This window comes from Fulmarus glacialis, unplaced genomic scaffold (genome assembly GCF_000690835.1).
Source record: "Fulmarus glacialis isolate BGI_N327 unplaced genomic scaffold, ASM69083v1 scaffold24177, whole genome shotgun sequence".
Lineage (NCBI taxonomy): Eukaryota > Metazoa > Chordata > Aves > Procellariiformes > Procellariidae > Fulmarus > Fulmarus glacialis.
In genome coordinates this window covers 16,583-39,978 of record NW_009224233.1, presented here as the reverse complement: position 1 = coordinate 39,978, position 23,396 = coordinate 16,583, and the positions used below count along the sequence as shown (strand labels likewise).

At 42.3% G+C, this 23,396-nt stretch overlaps 1 protein-coding gene across 1 annotated transcript in view; it reads left to right on the top strand.

Annotated features, from left to right (window-relative positions):
* The window catches only part of HTR2A (5-hydroxytryptamine (serotonin) receptor 2A, G protein-coupled), a 26,688-nt gene extending 3,764 nt beyond the window's left edge, over nt 1-22,924 (top strand). Inside the window, exons 2-3 of the mRNA XM_009582098.1 lie at nt 1,592-1,792; nt 22,059-22,924. Of these exons, the coding sequence (XP_009580393.1) occupies nt 1,592-1,792; nt 22,059-22,858 (1,001 nt within the window). The 3' untranslated portion in view covers nt 22,859-22,924. The remainder of the gene's footprint in view (nt 1-1,591; nt 1,793-22,058) is intronic.
* The last annotated feature ends 472 nt before the right edge of the window (nt 22,925-23,396 follow it).

Here is a 23,396-nt window from a genome sequence, read left to right as displayed (position 1 = left end):
TGTTGCAGATCTTGTACCGTATCTCCAAAGGAGACAGGCACCCCCCGAAACACTAGCGTGTTCTCACCATACCAGCTTTGGCATTGCCCCATGCTGCACTGTCATGGGCAACTTGGGTAATACACTCTAAATTAAATCACCACAAGATAAGGACAGGGCTAACTGCAAAACTTGCTCCAAGGAGAGTTATTAGTGGTTCCCTGAAGGACTAGAAGGGCCTTTGAATGGGGGTCCTGCAGGGCTCTTGCTTAGCCTGGGTCTCCTACTGCTCCTAACAACTTGGACAGTATACAGAGTGTGAGCTTACACACCTTTCCAAAAGCACCAGGCTGGGAGAGGTTACAAGCACTCGGAGGGACAGGATCAGAATCATCAACAAGCATCTGCACCCCTGAAGAGAAAGTCCAAAATGAATAAATAGCGTTCAGTGAGGATAAATGCAGAGATATCCACTCAGGAACAAGATAGCAAACCAACTACTGCTGGGGAAATCTGTCCAGGCTTCAGGAATGCTGAACAAGATCTGGCTGTCAAAATGGATTATAAGCTAAGCATGTGTCACTAGTATGGTATTTTTATACAAAAGACACTCATCATTCCAGGTTGTGTAAGTAAGGACATTCCCTGCAAGACCCGTGAAGTAATCTTGATTTCACTTAGCAGTCAGGAGGCTTTTGCAAGAGCACTGAGTCCTGTTTTGGTCACTGAACAATAAGCAAGATGTGGATAAATTAAATAGCATCCAGGGTAGAGAAACAAGAGGCACAAAAGTTTTAAAAGCATCATCTGTAAGCAAAAGATAAAGGAATTGGCTTTGCTTAGTCTGGAAGAGAAAAAGAAAAAACTAGGCAAGACACGATAGCCATCTTCCAATAGCTTCCAGAAAGGACAGCAATCAATTATTCTTCATGGCTAGTGGAAAGAACAAGGAAAAAGGGAAGGCTTAATTTGTAGCAAAGATGATGTAAGTTGGATATTGGTAAACACTAATGCATTTGCTTTTGATTGCTCTCTCTGGAGGAACCTATCAATATTCATTGATACAGGGAATATCCTTATTTAAGTATGTGGTAGGTACCTAAAGACAGGTGAGATAAATATCACTGGTATGCAACAAAATACATTTCTTTCTTCAGCTACCACTAAATCTAAAGTTTTGGTTTCGGAATTTAGGTGCTTTGCATATCAGCAGGTGTTAATACTGCAGTAATTACATGGATAAAAAGTCCTAAAATAAAATTGAGAACTTGCAGGTTCACAATGACAAAATTGCTTCTGCTTCCATCGATTTGCTGCCAGAAATGGTTAATTATAACATCAAGCATTAGCACTATGCAAATAGCATTAAAAAGAAAAAACCATACACTTCTTGTAGTCTGGGAAAGAAGCAGAGTTAATCCCAAAAGCCACAGAGTTAGAAGGTTGCAAGCAACTAAAAAAGGTTTCTTGAAACAGTGTCAGGCAGCTTCTATTGAAGGCATCATTTACTACCAGCTTCTACTAAAAGGATATATGCACCAAGACGTATGTGCCACAACAAAAGATGTGAGTATGTCACAGTCTTAGCTGATGTCAACTTTCTCTTGTGCAGGATACACATGGCCTCTACCTACAAAGCTCTGTGCCATTTGGATCTACTTGGACGTGCTTTTCTCCACTGCCTCCATCATGCACCTCTGTGCCATCTCACTGGATCGTTATATTGCCATTCGAAACCCCATCCATCACAGCCGGTTTAACTCAAGAACTAAGGCTTTTGCAAAAATAATTGCTGTTTGGACCATATCAGTTGGTAAGTGAGGCAATGTTTCAGCACGTAATTGCAGATTTCTAGCCTTTGAGAGGATTTGACGTATATACTGCAGTCTAAAACTGTACTCTCTGCCTACAATATTTTGCTTGCCCCCATCTAAGAAGTGCTGTAATGTAGTAATTATGCAATGGAAATCAACAACGACAACAGGAAATGGAGGAGAACTGAGCAGCGCTGTCACTGAAAGAATATACATCAGTGATAGAACTACTGGGTTCAAGTTTGTTTTAAGATGTGTTTATTTCCCATATTGATTATCCATCATTACCTTAACATCTGAAAAGAAAAAATTATCTCAACCCAAAAAAAGATTTCCCTGTTTTATGTAAGTCAGTTGTTCTCAGCTTCTTACTAGGTAATTTGTTTGGAGATGTTTCTTATGTTTTCTGCCTTTCTCCATGCGTAGGGTAGGGTATTTACGCATCCTATTTAGGAGGCATTAGATACTCTGTGTACACTGTAAATGAGAGAAGTTTCCCCACAGGACAGTTCAGAGTTGCAGCCTAAAATACGTGCCCTGAATGAGTCCCTAGATTAATCTCTCTTTGCACTGGCAAAACCCAGCGGCTTGAAACTAGGCATGGGAGTGCCACTCTTCCATTCCCGTGGTGGCAGCACCCTCCATCCAGAGCAGTTTCACAGCAAGGGAGGTGGAAAGAGCTTGGTGTCTGATGTCGTAAGGGATTTCCTCACACACCTGGGGCAGCAGTTCTCAAATGTGTTGAAAGCAGAGTTCCCTTTCAGCTCATCTGGTTCTGTAGACCCCCTGAGCATTGGCAGCTCACTTATTCAGAAGTAGAAAAAATTCACTCTCTTGCCCTGGAAGAGATAAGTGTCGCCAGCAATCAAAGGTAATTAGCCGCTTCCCTGACTAATACAAATTATTGTGAGTGGTAACTGTAATCCATTACCATTCTTCCGAGGGGAAGGAAAGGAGATGATGCCTAACACTGCTGCCTGCCTGCTGCTCTGAATCGTCTCCTGGCCTCCCTCTTGATCCAGGCCCAGAGTCTGAGAAAAAGCAGTCTAGGATTTTTATGACTTAAAACAGACGTATCTTCTGCTGCGCAGCAAGAAATAGTGGGAACCCTCTCTCAACAGGAGGACAGTTCTGCATTCTCCAAGACCTGGTGAGGTTCAACAGCATCATGTATGGCTCTGGGGTGCATTCAGCTGATGCCTAGTACAGGCCACCCTAAAAATACCTAGCTCTATAAAGGAAGCCTAGAGCAACTCAGAGGTACCTGTCTTCATTTAGATTAGATGAATCACACCTTATATCTCTATAGTCACCTTTTTTATCAGTCCAGTAGAAAACATATTACTTACTCTGTCCAGCTTTTCCAATCTTGGACACTGCTAAATGCAAGCGTTTTCGGTGCATTATCGATATAACATAAAAAAGTCAAGCATTCCTTAAATTTGTACGTACTGTGTTTGTCAGCATTTGTGTTTAGTGCGTGTGAAATTACTGTCCTTTTAAACACAAATAAATTCACAGAATGATCAGAATGACCATTCCAGGGGCAAACCAGTGGTCCACGCTGCTCAGCATCTTTCCTTAGACAGTGTCTCACTGCCAGAGTATCTGAATTAGCTCACTATTAAAACGAATCCAGAAAAAAATATTTTTTAAGCCCTATTAGTTAGAACATGGTTTATGTCCTGTAGCAGGAAGGTTTAGTTCTTTGATATCTCGATATTTAATTTCAATAGTTAGGAGTATTTTTTGCAGTAATAATTAATAACAACTTACCCATTATAAAAACACCTTTTCTGCTCTCTAGAGAATTTTGTTTTAAGTGTGGTCAGATAAGACACAAATTATTATTACTATGACAAGTGATAGCACGGTCCCTATTTATATAACTCTGAAAAATACAACTCCTTATTTTCTTGGAAAGCACTCAAGTGTGGCATGAGTGAAAAGGACAGAGTTCTGCTTTACCGTGGCTGGATAAGGACACGTGAAAGGGAACGGTGGATGTTAGGCAAATAGGTGGGTTGATAGGGTAAACTCCATCTCATTCACACATCACATGTTATCAAAACAGCAAGTAGATTAAATAGATACAAATGAATTCAGGCAAGCACACTGAGGTGTGCAGGAATGAAGTGGTGCTGAGCTGGTCTGCTAGTCCTGTGGAAGCAAGGGGCATGGGGAGACGAGCTGAAGGAAAATGGTCTGTTCCCAGCCTGGCAACTGTGTCATGAATGAGCAAATGTGATGTGCTCCAGAGGACAGACAGGGAAGCAAACACACAGCAAGCTATAAAGTAGCTGCTGAGCTAGTCACTGCCAGGCTGGACTGAGATTGCACCATGGCATATTGCTATACTAATAGAATAAAGAAAAATACCAGTATTATAAGGAACCTTGATAAATCCCAGATGACCCACGCAACTTGCTGTCAGTCAGTCATTGACCCTGTCCTCCTGATCTGCCACGATCCAACTCAGAATAGATAGGAAATAGTTTCTGAAGAACGAGGTGCTTTCTATATCATTTTCTAATAGGAAATGGTTTCTGAACAAAGAGATGCTCTATGTATCATTTACCTGTCTCCAGGCTCTCAGTGCTACTTAGAGTGGCAGGGCTATAAATTATTTGCATTTTCACATAGCTACAGCTGGCACAGACAGAGCCGGTATCGGGCAGAGCGTGCTCTCCACAGTGCACGGTGTGGCTGCCATCTCACTGACAATTTGGAGAGGCAGGAGTTTCTCAAGGGTTTGCCCTCCAGCCTCAGTTACAGCCTCTAGCCTCAGATATTCTTTGGCTTCCCTTTGCTCCTGCAGGTTGCAGCTGAGCTGGTGCCCTGTGAACTTTCATGATGTACGAGATGGAGGGTAAAAAGCAAGAGAAAGAAATGAAAGATGTCATGTTCCCCTGTGTAGAGGCTCATTTTGCCAGGGGAAGAGGGGGGAACCTGCCAACCCTCAATAGCTCCCTCACTGTCAAAATCCTTAGTCCATCCTCTCACACACCCTCCTTCAATGATTGTTTTACCAGGCTGAGTCCCAACCTATATAGGCTCTGTTTGTGTGGCAGTATCCCATGCCCAGGTCATCTTTGTACCCTTCTCTGAACCTTTTCTAGTGCTTCTACACCCTCTTGGAGACATAGGTGGCCAGACCACAATATCCAAGACATGGACACCATGAATTCACGTGGTGCAGTAATATTTTCTGCCTTGTTCTCAATTCCCACCTTAATAAGCCCTACCTTTCTTTTAGTCTTTAGGACCATCCCTGCACACTGAGGTCAGTGACTCCAAAGTCATGGAATCGCGGAATGGTTTGGACTGGAAGGGACCTTTAAAGGTCATCTAGTCCAACCCCCCTGCCATGGACAGGGACATCTATCACTAGATCAGGCTGCTCAAAGCCCCCTCCAACCTGGCCTTGAACACTTCCAGTGATGGGGCATCCACAACTTCTCTGGGCAACCTGTGCCAGTGTCTCATCACCCTCATCATAAAAAATTTTCTTCCTTGTGTCCAACATAAACCTACCCTCTTTCAGTTTAAAGCCTTTGCCCCTTGTCCTGTCACTACAGGCCCTGGGAAAAAGTCCTTCTCCATCTTTCTTATAAGCCCTATTTATACATTGAAAGGCTGCAATCAGTTCTCCCCGGAGCCTTCTCGTTTCCAGGCTAAACTCCAACTCTTCCAGTCTTTCTTCATAGGAGAGGTGTTCCAGCCCTCTGGCCATTTTCATGGGCCTCATCTCTTTCCTGAGTAATGACAAATAGTTTTGCATATTTAGATAGGGTTCCCCCTCAACTAATGTACAACTCTTTGCTTCTTAGCACTGAATTTTGTCTGCTACTTTGCTGTCCATTAGCTGAGATTTATGAGCACCTTCTGCAATTCTCTACAGCCAACAGCTGCGTGTCACCAGCACATTTACTCAGTTCCAGTGTCCATGCAGACAGGTCATGGATGGGCTGAATAGCACTGATGAACACAGAGGGTTGTTGGACACTACCTTCTACCGCCCTTACTGTGGAAACAAACCATTTAATCCTAGCCCTTTTTTTCTGTCTTTCAATCCATCTTTTTTCTACAAGAGAACCTTTCTTCTTCTGCCATTAGAGTTTAATTTCTTTACCAGCCTTTGACAAAACAGTGTTGTCAGAGTTTTCTGGAAATCCAGGAACATTATATCAGCTGGATCACCCATTTCCACCTGCTCGCTGACTCCTGCAAATACTTCTAGCTAATTTGTGGGGCATGGCTTCTAGCTGATTTTTAGGGCATGCAGAAGTTCTCCTAATGCTTCCCAATCTACCCACGTTTCTTTCATTATGACTTCTAATTTACCTAAGTAATAACACTTTCATTCACTAAATTTGTAATTTTCCTTTTATTCACTAAATTCACAAATTTATTCAGTGAATTTGATCCAAAGACCAGTCAATCAGTGGTCTTCCTTCTATTGGCTCCAGTGATACATAAAGTATTTAAAAACAGCATAAAAAAGCACAGATAATTTGATGTACTCGACTTTGGAAATCTTGACTTTCTTAGTTAAAAAAAAGTTGTACTAATATTTGGTTTTGCATTTAGTGGAAGAAGAGGATTTAGCCAGCAGCCTTTCTTTCACTAGACCATGTAATGCCACAGGCAATTGGTTTAAAATGGATTCTAATTACTGTAACAGATTCTAATCATGTCTTTAATTCTTAAATCATCCAGTACCCAGAGTGGCTAGATAATTAGATTATTTGTAGCTGTTGAAGGCAAAAGCCCATTAAACCCTGAAAATTATTCCATTTGTTTTAAAGCACAGAGGTCATTACTGAGAACAGATGTAAAAAGCCCAAGCATTTCCCCTTCCTAGAAAAATTAAGAGTTGAATTTTGAATAGTGTTTAACTGGAATCTATAGAATTGTAAATAGAGCCTATGGTGAAAAATAACAGGTAAAGCACCTTTGAGTCCTAAGTGGGCCTAAGAAATGTATTGCTCTGCAAGTGGCCAACAATGCATCATTCTCTCCTTTAAAAATCCTTGAAAGGGCCACATAAAAGAATTACAGTCATGAATATTAAGCCCTTATATATATCATTCCTCAGTCCTTATCTCTCTCTATTCCTCTGTTAACGGTTTAAGTAATGTGAAGTTTGATGAAGCCCAAATACTCTTAGCTGAGTTTTCTCTTCTCTTATCCTTTCTCACTCAGCCTACACATCTGTTCACTGCCTTCAGGCAGTCTCTGCTCTCCCCAGTTATTAACAACTTAGATTTATTCAGTACCTTTCATGCAGAAAAAAAGTCCAAAGTGGAGCTGGATGAAGCTGGTGAAATATCTCCCATCGCAACTCTCTTAAAATTTTGCCATTGCTTTCGAGGCTTCAAAAATACAGAAATACTGTAGCGTGTGAAGCAACATTCTCCAAAATGCAGGGTGCAAAAAGTTCTATGAAACAAGCCCAGTGCAACTGAGCCCTCTAATAATTTGGCAGTGTGAAGCTTTATGCTGACATAGAGGCTTACACCTCCTTCCCAGGCAGCCTACAATTTCTCTGTGTGACTTCTTGCTGTCCTACAGCATAGGAAGGTCCAAGGAAGCAGCTGGGATTGGGAGAGTACAACTACCAGTGTCTCTGAATTGTGGTCTGTTGACAGCTTTGGCCTCCTTCAGCTCAATCCTCCTTCTGCCAAGGACAGCTTTAATTTGAAAGTCCCTTTGCTGTTTTCAAAAGGCACAAATAGGCAATGGGGTGCAGGTTGGGAATCCCTGTTCTGGATCCACCGCATCCTCCATTTCTTCCAGATGACATACTTATAACGTGCCAGTTCATTCAAGTCTAATTTAGGGATGGTTTGGCATAGGAAAAGACCACTTGTTATAAGATGGAATATGCTGCCAAAATACATAAAATTGCAAATAATTACACACAGCACTGTACTCCGAGATAGATTTAAATTGAGCACCTAAATTTGGAAATGCTAGAGCTAAACTTGAAATCTCTGCTACGCTACTCTCTTTACCATGTAGTCATTCACTTTGCTTCCATTTCTTCTTTTGAAAACTTGGCTTTGCATTCTTAGCAGTATTTATAATAATTTCCTTAGTTAACATTTCTTTTTTTTTAATCATACTCATGAAATCATCTCCCAGAGAGTGAACATACTGTTTGCTCTTTCCAGCCGGAGGATCTCAAGGGCAAACATTGTAGGTTTTGTGTTTGGGCAATGCCCTGGGACCTTTTCCATTTGTGGATATATATATATGTCACCATAAAAATAAAATGCCATAAAGATGTTGTCAAAAATTGTGACACAACATACAGAGAAATTTGCATTAACTATAATGAAGGGCCATGGCACAAAATTTCATAAACAAAGTATTAGAGCTTCATCACCATCTCACAGAAATAGGATCTTCATTTTATTATTTTATAGAGGCACAATGTATTAGGCTCAGTAGTCAGCAACAATTATGCCAGTAGAAAGTTCATTGCCATACTAATGACTCCACCAGCCGTGACAACTAATGAGTAAACGAGCACTTCATGCGTAGGTTGTCCGAGGGAAGTTAACATTCAATGCTGTGATGCATATTTCTGAGTTGGCTAGCACATGTATTCTGGTTATGAGACATTACTTAAGATGGTTCTGAGAAAGAGAAATATTGTATTTACTTTCCTCATTGATGTAAATTATTCCCGTATTTCCCATGTAACAGAATCCTTTGCTTGATTTGTTCTTTGCAGAAGAGTGAACACATCTCATCCACCAGATCAACAGCCTACCACACATATCTCCTTCTCATAACTGTGACAGTTAAAAAAGCTTGCATTTTGAACTTGTATATGTTTTTTTCGTTATCTGACAAGGAGGTGTTACTAACCTTATACTTTTCTTTATGAAAAAATGCTCAAAGGAATGGTAATTATGGAACTGCTTTCTAAATTCTCCAAATTTGGAAACAAATTAAGAAATTAAGAGATTAAGAAACAACGTAAAAATCCATAGGGCCACATTTCCAAACCAGAGACATTGAGCAACCTGCCATACATCTGGATGGAGAAGAAGACATTATACCAGTACATATGTATTGTCAAATGAAGAATAATTATTATGTATACATCTACCATTTTCTTTGTATAATTACCTAAGGTTTTTGCCTATGAAAAAGGCACACAGACATTTTGTGAGCACCTCTTTTGCAAGAAACATTCTGTTTTATGGTTGAAAAAAGGAATGAGGAGTGGTCACAACATTAATATGTGGCTTTTCTTTCTGCTTTGGTTTTATTTTTAAGGGCAAGTTTTAAACAATAGAGCTGTATTTTTAATAGCAGAGCTATGTGGAAAGAACCTTAGTCAAGGTACTGATGACAGAATTTGTTCATTGTCTTTTTTTTTTTTTAAACTTGTCTTTGCTTTGAAGACCATAAGGACCATGTTCTTCCTCTCCCTGAAGCTACTGGCAAAAAAGCATTAAGTTCAATTGGACCAGACCAGTCCTATCATCAGGTTTCTTTGAATGAATACGTAACTGTTTGTTGGCAATATGACCTATAATCAGCCATCTCTCTTTGTAGCATACGTCAGAGTAAATGGAATGTTTTAAGAAAAAAGGCAGTAACAGTACAGTGCCTATTATAAGTTATTCCTTGTTCCCTGAAAGGCTATATTTTTCAGCCAGTCATGTACCCAGCACAGCGCGCAATGCACACAAGAATCCAGAACGGATTCCCCATCCAGAAGGGGAAGGATGAGCCTAGGTCCTATCCCAGGATACCCTTTTCCGCAGAAAGTGCTATGTGAGGTGTTGCAAAATGCAGAAAGGACATGTTCACAGGCCTGCTCCGATCTTTTTCCAGTAGGTCTCTACAACAGTACATGCTCAAAAGGGGATCCTATATTGACCAAGAAATGACTTGAGCATCTCTAATCAGAGGAACTGTGATTTCTGCATAGCAGAAGCCACAGGCAATATAAATGAGCAGAAAAGAAGTGCACAAGGAATTGTGTTGGGATTTATAAACTCTGTCATCTGTACACTGCAATTGCATTTAATCGCCTTCAAAATTAAAAATAGTGTTGTTAAAGTAGCACTGTATTGCATAAAAGAAAATGTCAAGAAAAAAGAAATTTTCTTTCATTTTAAAATTATACAGAGCAATTTCACAGCTTCTTTTATGTATTTTAAAGAATTAAATTTTATTTAAGCCAGATTTTGCATTTTATAATGTTAAGAAAGAGAAACGTATCACAGAATTCTGCTTTAAAATGAAATACTTACATTTACCCCAATTAGCAGGAACATTGCAAACTATCGCACACTCAGGCTGCAGTTAACTTTCCCCGTGCATTTCCTGGCCCATGCCATTGGCATCATTTCTAAGCAGAAGCCCAGCTAATAAAAGTCAGGGGTTTTGTCAGAGCTGAGGCAACATATTCCTAATTACCTACAATAAATTTAGAAATACCTGTCAGCTAATTTTTCCTATGATGTCCTCCAGAGTCACTGATGGAAAACAGCCTGTCAAACTCCTATGATGTTCTGAAAGCAGGCTGAGGCACTGCGATAAAGGCTGTCTTTTCTGGGTGATCAAAATTGGAGCTGTGTATTTCACAGTATTCCGTCCTGTATTTATGTTGCAAGTACATCACACCCACTGGGAAGACTTGTTTCCTTTTGGCAGAACATAACCCTCGTTATGATTTTGTATTAGATCTGAGTTTTGAAATGTCAAATTGACCACTATTGCTAGGATCATAGACTGAGCTGAACTGTGAGTATCCCGAGATAAATACTGTGTGGTTTTAGGTCTCAGGTGCACTGAGTGAGCAGTGTAACTTTCTCCTTACAAGCGTAAAAGTGCCCAAAAGTTTTACGTTGAATGTTCCCAGGGTAAAACCAGCCCTGCCTTGCATACCACTGCAGGACATGAGGAGGTCCCTCCAGCATTCAGAGTAGCCATTTCTTGTTGCAAGGGCAGTTCATGTATTTATTTTTCATTTTCAAGGTGGTTTGTGACATTTAGCAGAAAGATAAGCCTAGGGATTATGCAATAGCACCTACACAGACACCTGTAGATGGTAAAGACGGGCAGATACGACCTATCACTTTTTCATCTCTTCTTCAACCCTGCCATCTTCTAAATGTGACCAGGGCTCTGACTGATTTAACGAAAGAGCAGATCGGTCAGGGTGAAGGGCATTATCCCCTGAGCGGGCAGTGAAGCATAAAGCACAGGATCCTGAATCATGATGTTCAGACCAGTGCAGGTCTCTAAGCTGCTTCTCATCCTGTTTTTCTTTCCAAATTATCCATTCCATCAGCACATCTACCCCAGCAACAGCCCAGCCATTGGTGCAATCTTCTTGTATAACTAGCAAGAAGCTGACCATTTGCTTAATCAGCAGCCTCTGCAAGCAACCAGGAGGCATGGAGAGACAAGACAAAGATCTGGATTAAAGTGGGACCTGGTCTGAGGTCTAGAATATCCAGAAGAACTACAGTTTTGGCTGTCTGTGCCCTTCAGACTCAGTGCAAAATTGTTGCTAAAAAATTAATAATAATTAAACAACTTATCTGATAGTCACATTCAGCTGCATTTTAAACTACACAACGAGGTCAAGCAGCACTGCTGGAGAAATCTCAGAGAGATACCAAAAGAAATCTCTACTCAGTTCAGTGGAGGATTAAGGCAGAGTTAAGTAAATTATCAGCATTCAACAAATTACACCAAGTAATAATTAAAATCCGAGAAGCATAAAAACTGGGATAGTAGAGGACCTTGTCACTTAGACTGCTCCAGGAGCCATCACATTAGTTGCTTATGATAGTGGAATATCTAAAATGTTTCCATAATTCCTAGCTTATTGCTATTTTTTATATATATATATTTTAAGCACTACTGCGTACGTAGCATGTATAGCATATAACGTTAGCCCTGAGGAGTCTTCAGGAGCTTCATAGCTAAAAGGACAGAATGATAATGTGTGATCTGGGAAGATCCTGTTATAAACGTATGGTATTTCTTTCTTTCTCAAAGCACAATTATCCCCAAATCTACTCTCCCAGGGGCCTGAACAGTGAACATTGCAAGCCATCTGATGTGGAATACAAAAAGGTCCTGTGCTAAACAGGAGGAATATCACAAGTGGCTGGAGTTGATCCCACTTAGAGGCTCTTTTCCTTTTCAACTTAACATATTTACCTAAGCCAGTGACAACCGTAAATTTGTATCTTCGTTTGACTAGAAATTAAACCATTGCTACAGGGAACTTAAAAACACCAATGCAATTTAAACAACATTAACTGAGTACACAGAAAGGAAAAAGGGTGTTTGACCTGAGCCACAGAAGTAGCAGGTTTGTCCATCCAGGAGCTTTAAATAAGAATGAGTAGCACCTCGTCCCTCTGTGGAGAGAGCTAGGCTGGAGACCTGTGGCACCTCTTGCAATTTTTCAAACTAAATATTCAGCTTTTTATCGTAAGGTCAGTCACTACTAATCGCCATAGATGAAGTGGTTACACAGCCATCATCAGCCTACATCCCCTGGAGGAGAACATTAAGCCCAGCTCCCTCCCAACTCCCAGCTGACAGCAGGATTGTAGCTGCTGTCTGGCTACCTTGGACTTGGGCTCTGCTCAGCCAGCACCCCCAGGCAAGCCGCTTCCTCGGCCTCCTGTCCACGCTTAGCCGGACACCGCCTTACTCTCTACTCTTTCCAGATGGGGGGATAGTGATAAGTCTCCATCTCACCAAAGATCAGACTGCAAATAAATTGGTATTGTAAATAATAATGCAATTAAATTACAGGGTGGGACATCTTAAAAGCCTTTTATTGTTACATTAGAACCCCCCCGCACCCCTAGATTTTTGCACTGTGCATGCGACACACCACCCTCTCTCCCTCCTGGCGGGCCTTCCCTGGTGGGAGGCAGGGATTAAAGTGCAGGCAGATGCGCAGGGCAAGCTGGAGTCCATGTAGGAGGGCTGGCACATGGGGCCATGTGCCCTGTCAACCTCACTTGAAATACAACGCCACCATCCCAGCTGGGAGTGCTGGGATAGAGACTGGGACGGTGTGCAGGCAGAGGACTCCTCCCAGGAGTCTTCACCAGACCCAAATGAAAATATACGTGTTATTGACAAACTACAGGGCTTGCAGAGATCTCCACTGCTACCCTATACCCTTTCTACCCTATGCACTTGAGAGCTGGCAGGACATCTCCTTTGAGATAACAGATACACCAGCCAAACTGCAGGCTAAAGGTTTCACAGCGCTGGCCTTGTCGGTCTTCAGGGGATTGCTGATGTCTGTAACGATCTACAGACACAGTTATCAAAATGAGGCTGATGTAAGTAATGATGACTTCAGATCATGAAAACACAGCTTGTAATTCAGTTATTTAGTTGAGCAGGTATGTGTGCACGTGCAGATGAGTGTGTGTCCGTGTGAAATCAGTGCTTATTTTCAGCCCTGCTTCTTTTAACGTGGTACCGACATGCCTCTGAGCCGAGGATGATATAGAGTACCCACGCCTCTCCACTCCTTGTCATATTTCATACTCTCAGATTTTAAAATGCACCTGAGGTTGCAGGCAGGTCTCCCTGACTTTCCCATCTTCAGGCACTTCCCTGTGAGAATAGCTGGCCGGGGAGAGGGCTAATGAGAAAGAGGAGCCTCTTGCCAGACGCAAATCTAACCTAGCCCAGGTCGCAGCAGAAGAAAGTTATGACATCCATACAGATGGCCTGTATGGAGTGGGGTTTGCCCCTCTCTCGGTGCTCCTTCAGCATTGCCACTCTGACACTAGTTGTCCATGTGCTCTCAGCATCATCTGGGAACCACGGGACTGAGCAGGGCAAAGGAGAAGCAATTTCATCTTGGGTGTAACGGGGCAATGTGGTGCCAAAACACTGCTGAAACGGTCCCATAAACATTTCTTTGTCCCGTCTCTGAGGATGGGCTAAGTTTTCACCTGGGGAACAGAGGGATGGTGCTTTCTCAGGTGAACAAATTTGCTCTACATGGCACGATGGCATGCTCCTTACTGGAGATCAGGTTGAGTGGGTTCCTCTGGATCAGTAAAGAGGAAAAGGATTTTTAGGCTGTCTCTACTATTGGCTTTTAACCTCCTGGACATCCTAGAGCTAAACAGCTGTGTCTGGCCTTCTGCTGCAAAAGCAAGTCCAGATGCCTTCTTGCCTCCCCCTTCTTCTCTGTAGATGCATTTATAATTACTTGTATTTGCACGGTAATTTACACAAGGCAAAGAGATTTACTTTTTATCTAAAAGTTGACACATTTACCAAGTCTTTTGACATCTTTCTCCAGGTTTAACATCACTAAAATACTCAGAATCAGACTGTGAGATCTAACCAAGCACAGTAAAAGGGAGATTCATCAAATCCATGGGAGACCTGTGGAAGAATCTGGCATGTGGTACACATTATTTTGTCCTTTAGCCATATTGTGCAAAAATTTATTTACTGGGCAGTTTGGTATTTCTTACTTATTTAGGAAAAGTTCTGTGCCTCAGTTGATAGAAATGTTATAGTAAACAACCAGCTGGAATTCAAGTATCTGTGTCATTTAAAATGAAAATTTCTGCATAGAGTCTTTCAATTCTCTGAGCTTTCCACTGCTCAAGAACATACCCTTCCTATTTGCTGGCCCTAGAGGTGAAGCTTTTACCTGTGGGTGTCCTGTACTGCAAGTCACCAGTGTGCTAACTCCAAGCAGAAATACTTTTACTCTACAAAGACAGAAGCACTGCAGAGCTTCAGTTAAAATGAGCCAACTTGCAGTCAAGGGCCAAGGAGGTCATTACCTGGGAATAACTACAAGCACATCAGGGAATAACTAAAAAAATGTAATATTCAAATGGTTACCAAGACTAGCTTTGGGAAGTGTGACTGCCTGCCTGCTTATGAAAGACCAGACAAGGCAGCACAGCTTTCTCCAGCAATTTCTTACCCCTTGGAGGCCTCCCTTCTGCACACCGCAGTCGGCAGAAGGTGATGGCAGCCTGTGCAGACAGACCTGTGCTGGCACTAAACTAAGAGGGTTTGGTTGCAATAGCAAGATTCTCTATGTCAGCTTGTTCAGCTGAAACCACTGGGGTCTGATCACCATTGCTCCTTGCTGCATCCATGAATGGCATAATCTGAAATCCCCAGTCCCTAAATCCTTTTTCAAAATAAATTTCTGCAGGACATTTATAAATCTTTCTTTCTTTCTTTCTGGCTATTTGATAAGTGTAGACTTCTATATGCCTCTGTTAGTCCCTTTAGTGACTGGGTAATCATATTACACAGAGGGATAACGACTTCTCTTGATTTGAGATAGCTGTGAGAAGCTAGTAAGCACCTTGGCAGAAACCTCTGCCCAAACTAAAGGTAAGGTCACTAGCTGAAAAGCAAAGACTGTACTGGTGAAGAGGCTCCACTGAAAATTGGTATGCAAAAGGTTGTGCCTTCCTCAGATGCTCAGAAGGATTGGAAAATCCAACAAGGAAACAAGAGCGACCAGACACGAAGGACACAGAACTACTGTAAACAAGTCCTGCAGCACAGCTAAGAAAGGGGATTTGAGGTGTGTATAGGCAGGAATAGCACTTAAAGCCGAGAGTAAAGAAACCGCTTCCTGCTGTTGGATTCTTGCTGCCTCTAGGAAACAAGGCTGCATGCACATTTTGTAAGGGAACAGGATTATACCAAAGCAGTAAGCGACTCCATCAGCTGTTTCCTCTCATAACTCAGCCCACCCTGGAGCCCTGGGTTTCTAACCAGTTGGGTCAACAAGGGGCAACTGTCCTTCATTTCTTGCTCTGTCCTCCTTGTAATGCTCCTCTAATTCTGTTTCTATTTAATTTATTAACACAGTCCTACAAATTAATTTGGAGATATACATCTCTGTTCTTGTAAGAAATAGGCTTCAGGACTGAGGACATAAATGAGAAACAGCAGGAAGACACTAAGACCTTTTCTGATTTTGTTTTTCTAAAGTGAAATAGACGATTTACAGCATTATATTATTATAAATGATAATTTACAATAATTTTCTCACATAAAAAGAATTGAATATATCTCCTACTAGGCTAAATAATATGTTTCCTTAGAGATTTTCTGAGCTGCCAAGAACAAAGCCAGTTCAAAATTTATAGAATAATCCAAGCGTTACCTGGCACCCCCTATGTGAAGTTAAATACAAAGTAGTTTTCCCTTCAGTTGTGTTAAATAGAACACGTGTGACCAAATAAAGCGTTCCAAGGGAAAGATACAGAAAACCAGCTCTGTGTGTGCCCTCGAATAAAAAACTGAATTTGGCCTATAGACAGTGATAAGTAAAATTCCTGGACCCACTCTGACTTCAGTCCTGTGAGGATAGCGCCTCTGGAATGCAGAAAGGAGACGATGCTCCACCAGCACTGTGACTCACTTAGCTCTCAAGCAAATCCATCTGAAAGCAAATATTAGGTGGGGATTTGTGAGAGAAAACTCCTCACCCACTCCTGCCTCCATCAACACGGGTACCTGCTGCTAGGGAAGAGGTCCATGCTTGTCTCACATGTGAGGAGAAAGTCTAGCCTAGAACTTTGGGGACACTGCCATGCTGACTAGGAAAGGCAGAAGTATTTTAACATTCATGCTAACTAGATGCAGCCTCAGATGGTGATTCCCAAACCACCCAGAGCTTTTCAACATCCCTTCTCCCCAGGTGGAAATTTCTGCTTCTGCACTGCTACCCATCAGGAAACTGCACAACCTTGCTATTGGCAATGTGCCTGGTGCTATTTGGGTAGCAACAAAATTACAACATGAAAGGTTTGTCATGACTGGAAATGAGTCAGTTGAGAAATAACATTTCCAGGTGCACAGAGAAATCAGCTAAGTGTTTGCAGGTCTGGGGAAATGATGACTCCCGTAATGGTGAGTGCCACACGCCAAGCAGAGACATGGAGCCAGACTGAGCGGTTTTTCTGTGGATGTTTAAGTGAAAGCGCATAAGTAGCTGTTGCTAAACTCCAGCTCCTGATATAAGCCCCAGACACGTTTGCATCGTTGATACTCAGGGGAAGACGTGGTCCACAGTCACCCCACAAGTGGCTCACTGTGATTTGTGTTCCTAGAGCAAGCAAACATCCACACAGGGCACCATGGTAGCCCAAAGGAATAAATATTATTTGTGTGGTTACTTTAGTCCAAAATATTGAAAATAATGTAATGGCTGTGTTGCACCAAGGCAATTTTTATACAACATGAAACTGAGGGTATGCGTTGCATGCCTTGGGAGGTAGCATGTGAGTATACGTGGATGGCTCTTTGTTGTTTGACTCTGTAGATGTACCAAAGGAGGACATTCTCCAAGTACAGAAAGGCATCAGATACCAGGCATGGGCTCTTCTAAAGAAATTACATTGTATGGCCACACTGAGATGCTTTAAGGAGAGACTGGCCTTCTCCAAGCAACAGTCCCTTCAGAGGTCCCCAGCGTCACAGCCCATCTCTGTGCAGTGGCCCATGAACTGGCCCATAACCTGAGTATGTCTGAATCAACGCGACTGCTAAAACTTCAGCTGGGGAGGCTTTTTTCTTTGTCATGCGAAGGGGAATAAAGGTGCCGAATTTTGTTGAGAAACTGTAATGATATTTCTAAAAGATATTTCCTACCCCTTGGACATTTATTAAGGCACATAGTATTGCTCATTTGTATTCAAATTGATTGAAATGGATATATGTGAGGTGAAAGCATGTGACTGACAGTTTCTGCTTGCAGGAGACTTCACAGAAGGAACCTTGACTTTATCCGTTCATTCCCCCCTCCTTCTCTTCATCCTAAGTAGCCCAAGTGTGCCACCCTGCAGGGCACATTGTAAATTCTGGCTTTGATTCATCAATAGTCTCAGCAGCTCAAGGCAGCTGCAAACTGTCCAGTTAAAGTGGTTTTATGGCTGCTATATACCTCTGAAGATTTGCAAGCCAGCAATCTGTACCACTAAATCAACCTTTGTCAGTTTTACCAGGCTTTTTGAGAGAACAACAAGAAGGATGCTACCGCTTTACTTCTTAACCTTTGGTGTTTTCAAGAGCCTTTTGTCATTCTGACGTTGTGCCCAAATGCTTGAGGTTAATGCAGGATTTATTACTCATCTTTATTGTTTGGGTTCTGTTTTGCTGTTTATTAAAGTCCTCTTATTAAAGAGTTTGAAACAGCCACCTGTCTATAAATCAAGCTACATAAATAAACCACTTTCTACCAGAGGAACATGATATTTAGGGTTTGTCCACAAGGGAAAATATTCTGATATAAGTGGGAATGTCAATGTCAAGAGGAAACGCGGTGGCTAATGTACCTCCAGCGCTTGAATGGATGCTCCCATTCTGTGCTGAGTGCTTCCTCGTGCCTCAGCTTAGTTTGATTTGGAAGCAGGGTAAGATAAACCATAAAAAAGCACTCAGGGGATATCAAGACTTTTTCCAGACTGACCTTGAGCTAGCGGAAGCCAGGGACATGGAATGGGCAGGGTGTGGAACAGCTGTTCTGTTACAGCCCTGCCAGGTTGTTTCCTTCAGATCTACTGTTTGCACACGGTCCATTTCCCAAATACCTGCTCATCTCTACCTGGTAGTTTTGCGTGATCCTTTCTTGTGAAGCTGATTTTCTTCTCTTGACGTTTGAATACACAGGCACAGCCTGTGTCGTCTTAAACATCCACAGTCACCAAGAGCAGGGAGCTGGAAAGCAAGGACAATAAAACCAGCATGATATTATGCATCTGAATCATCAAGGAGAAATGGATAGTCAGCTTCGATCTTTGAAGAATGAATTCAGTCAGCTGCAATAATGCTAATACAGCTTAGACCAGGACTTTTTGTTATGTGTCTACAGGACACGCTTGATCTTGACCAAACTCAAGTGACGTGTGGGAGACATTCTTGGCCATCTGTGATGCTTCCTAAAAGTCCCATCAAAATAGTGGACATGGGTGGCACATGGAAGCTCCTTTATTTACAGTTTAAACATGACTGCCTTTGAATTTGGTCCCTGTGTCCTCACTGGGATTTGCTATCCTGATGCTACAGAAGCCAGAAGCTATCTGTTGAAGGGGGACAAACTCTTTTCCTTTGGGGAGGGGAGCAAGAAGTTAAGTCCCTGTAGAGATATCAAAAGAGAGAATTGGGCTGGAAGTTAATTTATTCCCTGCAGTAATGCCACAATATCATTTGTAGGATCCCTTGCATCAGCTGAACTGGCCTGTACACAAAAAGCAGGTTACAGCTGTCAATGTTCTCTGTTACCAAACCGTGGTACCTCTGGTATTTTCAAACTGTATGCAGGCCAGTTACCCGTGGCTGTAGGGGAAAGACGCCTTGAACAGTCATTCAGAAAAACTTACATGACTAGCAGTGCCTGCTACAGCTCTGCTGCGAACAGCACTTCTGCACTTGTGAAAGGAATGACAAGGAATGACATGTGGAAACTCCAGCTACAAGCTGAAGCTCATTTCCATTTTTTAAAAGCAGAAATCTGCATTTAGATGCCAGTCTCCAGAAGCTGCTAACAACAAAACAAAGCAGGTGGGGAATTGCTGCCCTTGTATTTCGGGTGAGGAGTTGTAACTGACTTGGGCCTTTTACTTGAAAAAGTTTGCAATTACGCTAGAATTTTCCTCTTTCTAGTGCTGCTGCCTCCTGATGCGGCTGTAATAATGAAAGGCACCTTTTTACTCTGTCGATACCATTGTTTATTTTATCTCTGCAGCTCACACTAGGTCTTTGAATGAAATGAAAAAACGACCCTGCTGTTATCAGTACAGGGCAGAACCGGACGGGAAACTTGCGGTATTGCTCTGACTAGCGCTGTGTCTTCACGCAGCTGAAGTGTAATGCTGGGAGGCGCTGGGTGCCTTCAGTACCGCTTCAACTCATCTGAAAAAGAAAAGGAAAGTCAAAGCATTCCCCACCTCCCTGGAGGTGTTCGGCACCCCAGATTAGTCAGCCGTGGCTGGGCAATGTGGCTCCTGCAGGTGACCTCTCCCTCCGGGCCGTCAGATGGACTGACTCGGACCTTTTTAGGCAACAGCTTTCCTGGAGTCACTGGAGGTTTCCATCAGCTTGACCCAGGAGCTGCCACACGCTGCATGAGTTTGCACCTCACCCACTGGCTGCTCATAGCCCAAGTTCAAGCATTTAGGGCTTGTGCAGCAGAAAGAGAAAGGGCAATACCGCAGGCTCTCCACCAGCTTCTGCCCTGGGCAGATAACAGCACTTTTGTAAATTGGCCCAAGGCATTGCCATGACTCAGTTCAAAGCTGTGCAGATAAAATAAGCTACAATGTTGTTAGAAAAATAAAGAGCAGCAGTGTTAGAAAAATAAAGAGCTTTGCAGAAGCTCCAGAAGCACCAAAAGAATGGAACATTTGAAGAGAATAATAGTCTAATATTATTATTACTGTTATTATTATTGTTTTGTACTGTGCCTGGACTCCACAGCCTCCCTCTAGGACTGGAACTGTTATGCTGGGCACTGGAAATGTGTGAAATGAAGAAACAGCCTGTGCTTTTAAAGGGCTCCCAGTCTAAGCACCCGAATGGGAAGAAGGGAAAGGAAGGGAGGTAGAGGGAGGTACCATTGAAATGTTGATGTTGAGAGGATGAGTTTCAGGACTCATCTGTGAACCAGTAATCACATTTTTGGGCGCACAGGGGACAAGGTAAGGCACAACATCATCCTCACATCATAAGAAAATTCTTCTGTAGTTAATTTTTTCTTCCTCAGAAGCCAAATACAGCATCTGTGATTTCTGTTCAAAGATGCCAAGGGGACTGAAGCTCTCAGGTTATGCTAACTTTCCACAGGAGTCAGACTCCTAGCTGCTTTTATCCAAACAGGGCTGCATTATCGCTCCCTGCTTCACAGCTCCACTTTTGCTGTCTTCACAGCACATCATCCCTTTTGCTGTCTGAACATTGCCTCTCTTGGAGAGACAGCATCCATTTGCGGGGAGGGGAGGAGACAGATATTGAAAAAAACCCACAACCAACAACCACAGAAACAGCAGCTGTTTGATTTTTATCAGACACTAGCAGCATTTGCAGAAGTCCCTGAGGAAATGGCTGAGTGGGCTTGAATCAGATGGAGCAGTCCAAGGAGAATGGACTTCATCACCTGGCCTTGCCGATCATGACAGGACAAGGACGCAGCACATGCCCCAGGGGAAGACAAGATTTGCACGGCTGCCATCGCCTTCAGGGCTGTGCTTAGAGAGAGGAAACCTGTAGCGGTTGGCAATACCGTAAAGGGAGCTTCACAGTCCTGCAGGGTGAACCACATCTCAGGCTGTCTCATATTGGTGTCTCTCAGTGCTTAATTTGTCCCCATAGTTCCTCCAGCCGTTGCTATGGAAAGTTTTTTTAGCATTTAGACTGTGTCGACTGTATGGAGATTACAGGGAGAAAAGAAAAAGACCCAATGAAAGATTACTCTCAGACCTATGACAAAAATTTATCTTTCCTCCTAAAATCAGGATTTCACAACCTAGTCAGAAACCAGTACTCAGAACACATTTAATCCTTTCACAAAAAACAGCCCAAGACCACTCTTGATCCACCCCAGAAAAGAAAGACATGGTATCATCTTGATCATAGTTGATAAAAGCCTCTGCCAAGGTGGCAGGAACCAAGGAGCAAGTCTGGAGATCACTACAGGGGGCTCAAGATCCAATAACATAAGGAGTTATACTTTTGTTGCTACTAGGTGTCATGGGACAGTTGGATGGAAGCAAATGTGTTCTACCCGTGACTGAGGTTTTTTGAAGGAGAGAGGGAATTCAGATTAGAGCAACTGCAAAATCCTGTGTAACACCAGTGCTGCTCTTCCCTGCCCTTCTTTGCTGGGAGCCTGTAAAAGTAGTGGCAGCACAAATGCCAGAGCCACAGCTTAGTTCACGAAACTCAACTTCTGCACGACCAATGTTTCACACAGCATCCTTTCTTAGTGTGGCCCCAGCAAAATGTCACAACAGGGTTAGCACTGTGCTGCTGCTGAAATATGAGACGCAGTATTTTTCCTTCCCCTGTGTAAATTCAGTTTGCTTTGGGACGTCTATCAATCGTGGCTCTATCCGTTAGTGTTCATTTGTGTTCTATAATCATTAATTCTTTGAGAAATATCTGCGTATAGCTAAGAGTGCTTTTGTTTATTTTTTCTTGGAGACTGTTTTTTATTATTGTGTTTAACTTCTTCTTTCTCTAATCCACCTTCAGGTATCTCCATGCCTATACCTGTCTTTGGACTACAAGATGACTCCAAAGTGTTTAAGAAAGGCAGCTGCTTACTTGCGGATGACAATTTTGTCCTAGTAGGCTCTTTTGTGGCATTCTTCATCCCTCTAACCATCATGGTGGTCACCTACTTCTTAACTATCAAGTCGCTGCAGAACGAAGCTATGCTATGCGTGAATGACATTGGCCCAAAGACCAAGTTTGCTTCATTTAGCTTTCTCCCTCAGAGTTCCCTGTCCTCAGAGAAACTCTTTCAGCGCTCTTTGAACAGAGACGTGGGGACTTCTGGGAGGAGAACCATGCAATCCATCAGCAATGAGCAGAAGGCTTCCAAGGTTCTTGGCATTGTCTTCTTTCTGTTTGTTGTGATGTGGTGCCCGTTTTTCATCACCAATGTGATGGCTGTAATTTGCAAGGAGTCATGCAATGAAAAAGTCATTGGAGGACTACTTAACGTATTTGTTTGGATTGGCTACCTTTCTTCGGCTGTCAACCCACTCGTATATACGTTGTTCAATAAAACCTACCGCTCAGCTTTCTCTCGTTACATTCAGTGTCGCTACAAGGAGGAGAAGAAACCTTTTCAGCTGATCTTAGTGAACACCATCCCAGCACTTGCATATAACTCCAGCCAGCTCCAGCTAGCACAAATGAAGAGGTTGAAAAAAGAGGCAAAAATGATGGCTAAGGATTATTCAATGGTCACGGTAGGAATACATCATTTGGATGGCACCTCCAAGGGGAGTATTAGCCCAGCGAACGAAAAGGTTAGCGGTGTGTGACAGTCAGCAGCTGCCATGACAACCACCATGCGTATGCTGAAAATTTCATCCGGCTGTGAGAAGCTCTGATAGCTTAGGAAAATCAGCCCTATTCAAGAGACCCTCCAATAACATCACATACTCCTCATATTATCTTGTGGATGAAAAGCAGGGCTGAAATGGTATCAAATGTGCAATTTTTTTTCCTACAGTACTTTGGCTGTTTTAAGCACAGGCTTTATTAAACTTATTTTTTTAATATTCTAAAGGATATATTTCTTAAAAAAAGAAAAAAAAAGCAATTTCTGGTATTATAACACGGGCTGTGAAGAAACCTACACATTTCTTTTCTCTTTGCAAATGAAAGCTAAGCTGTTCTTTGATGTTCTCGCAGAGTAGGCTCCAGCTAGTTTGTCTTGCTACAATGGAATTTTGTTATCATTAACTGAATGAGCACTTTATGGAATTTTAAATAAAATGATGGTTAATTTGCTAATATATATTTAAAATAAATTTTAAAGTCTTAAAGAAAAATCTATTAAAACCTGTATAGATTAAT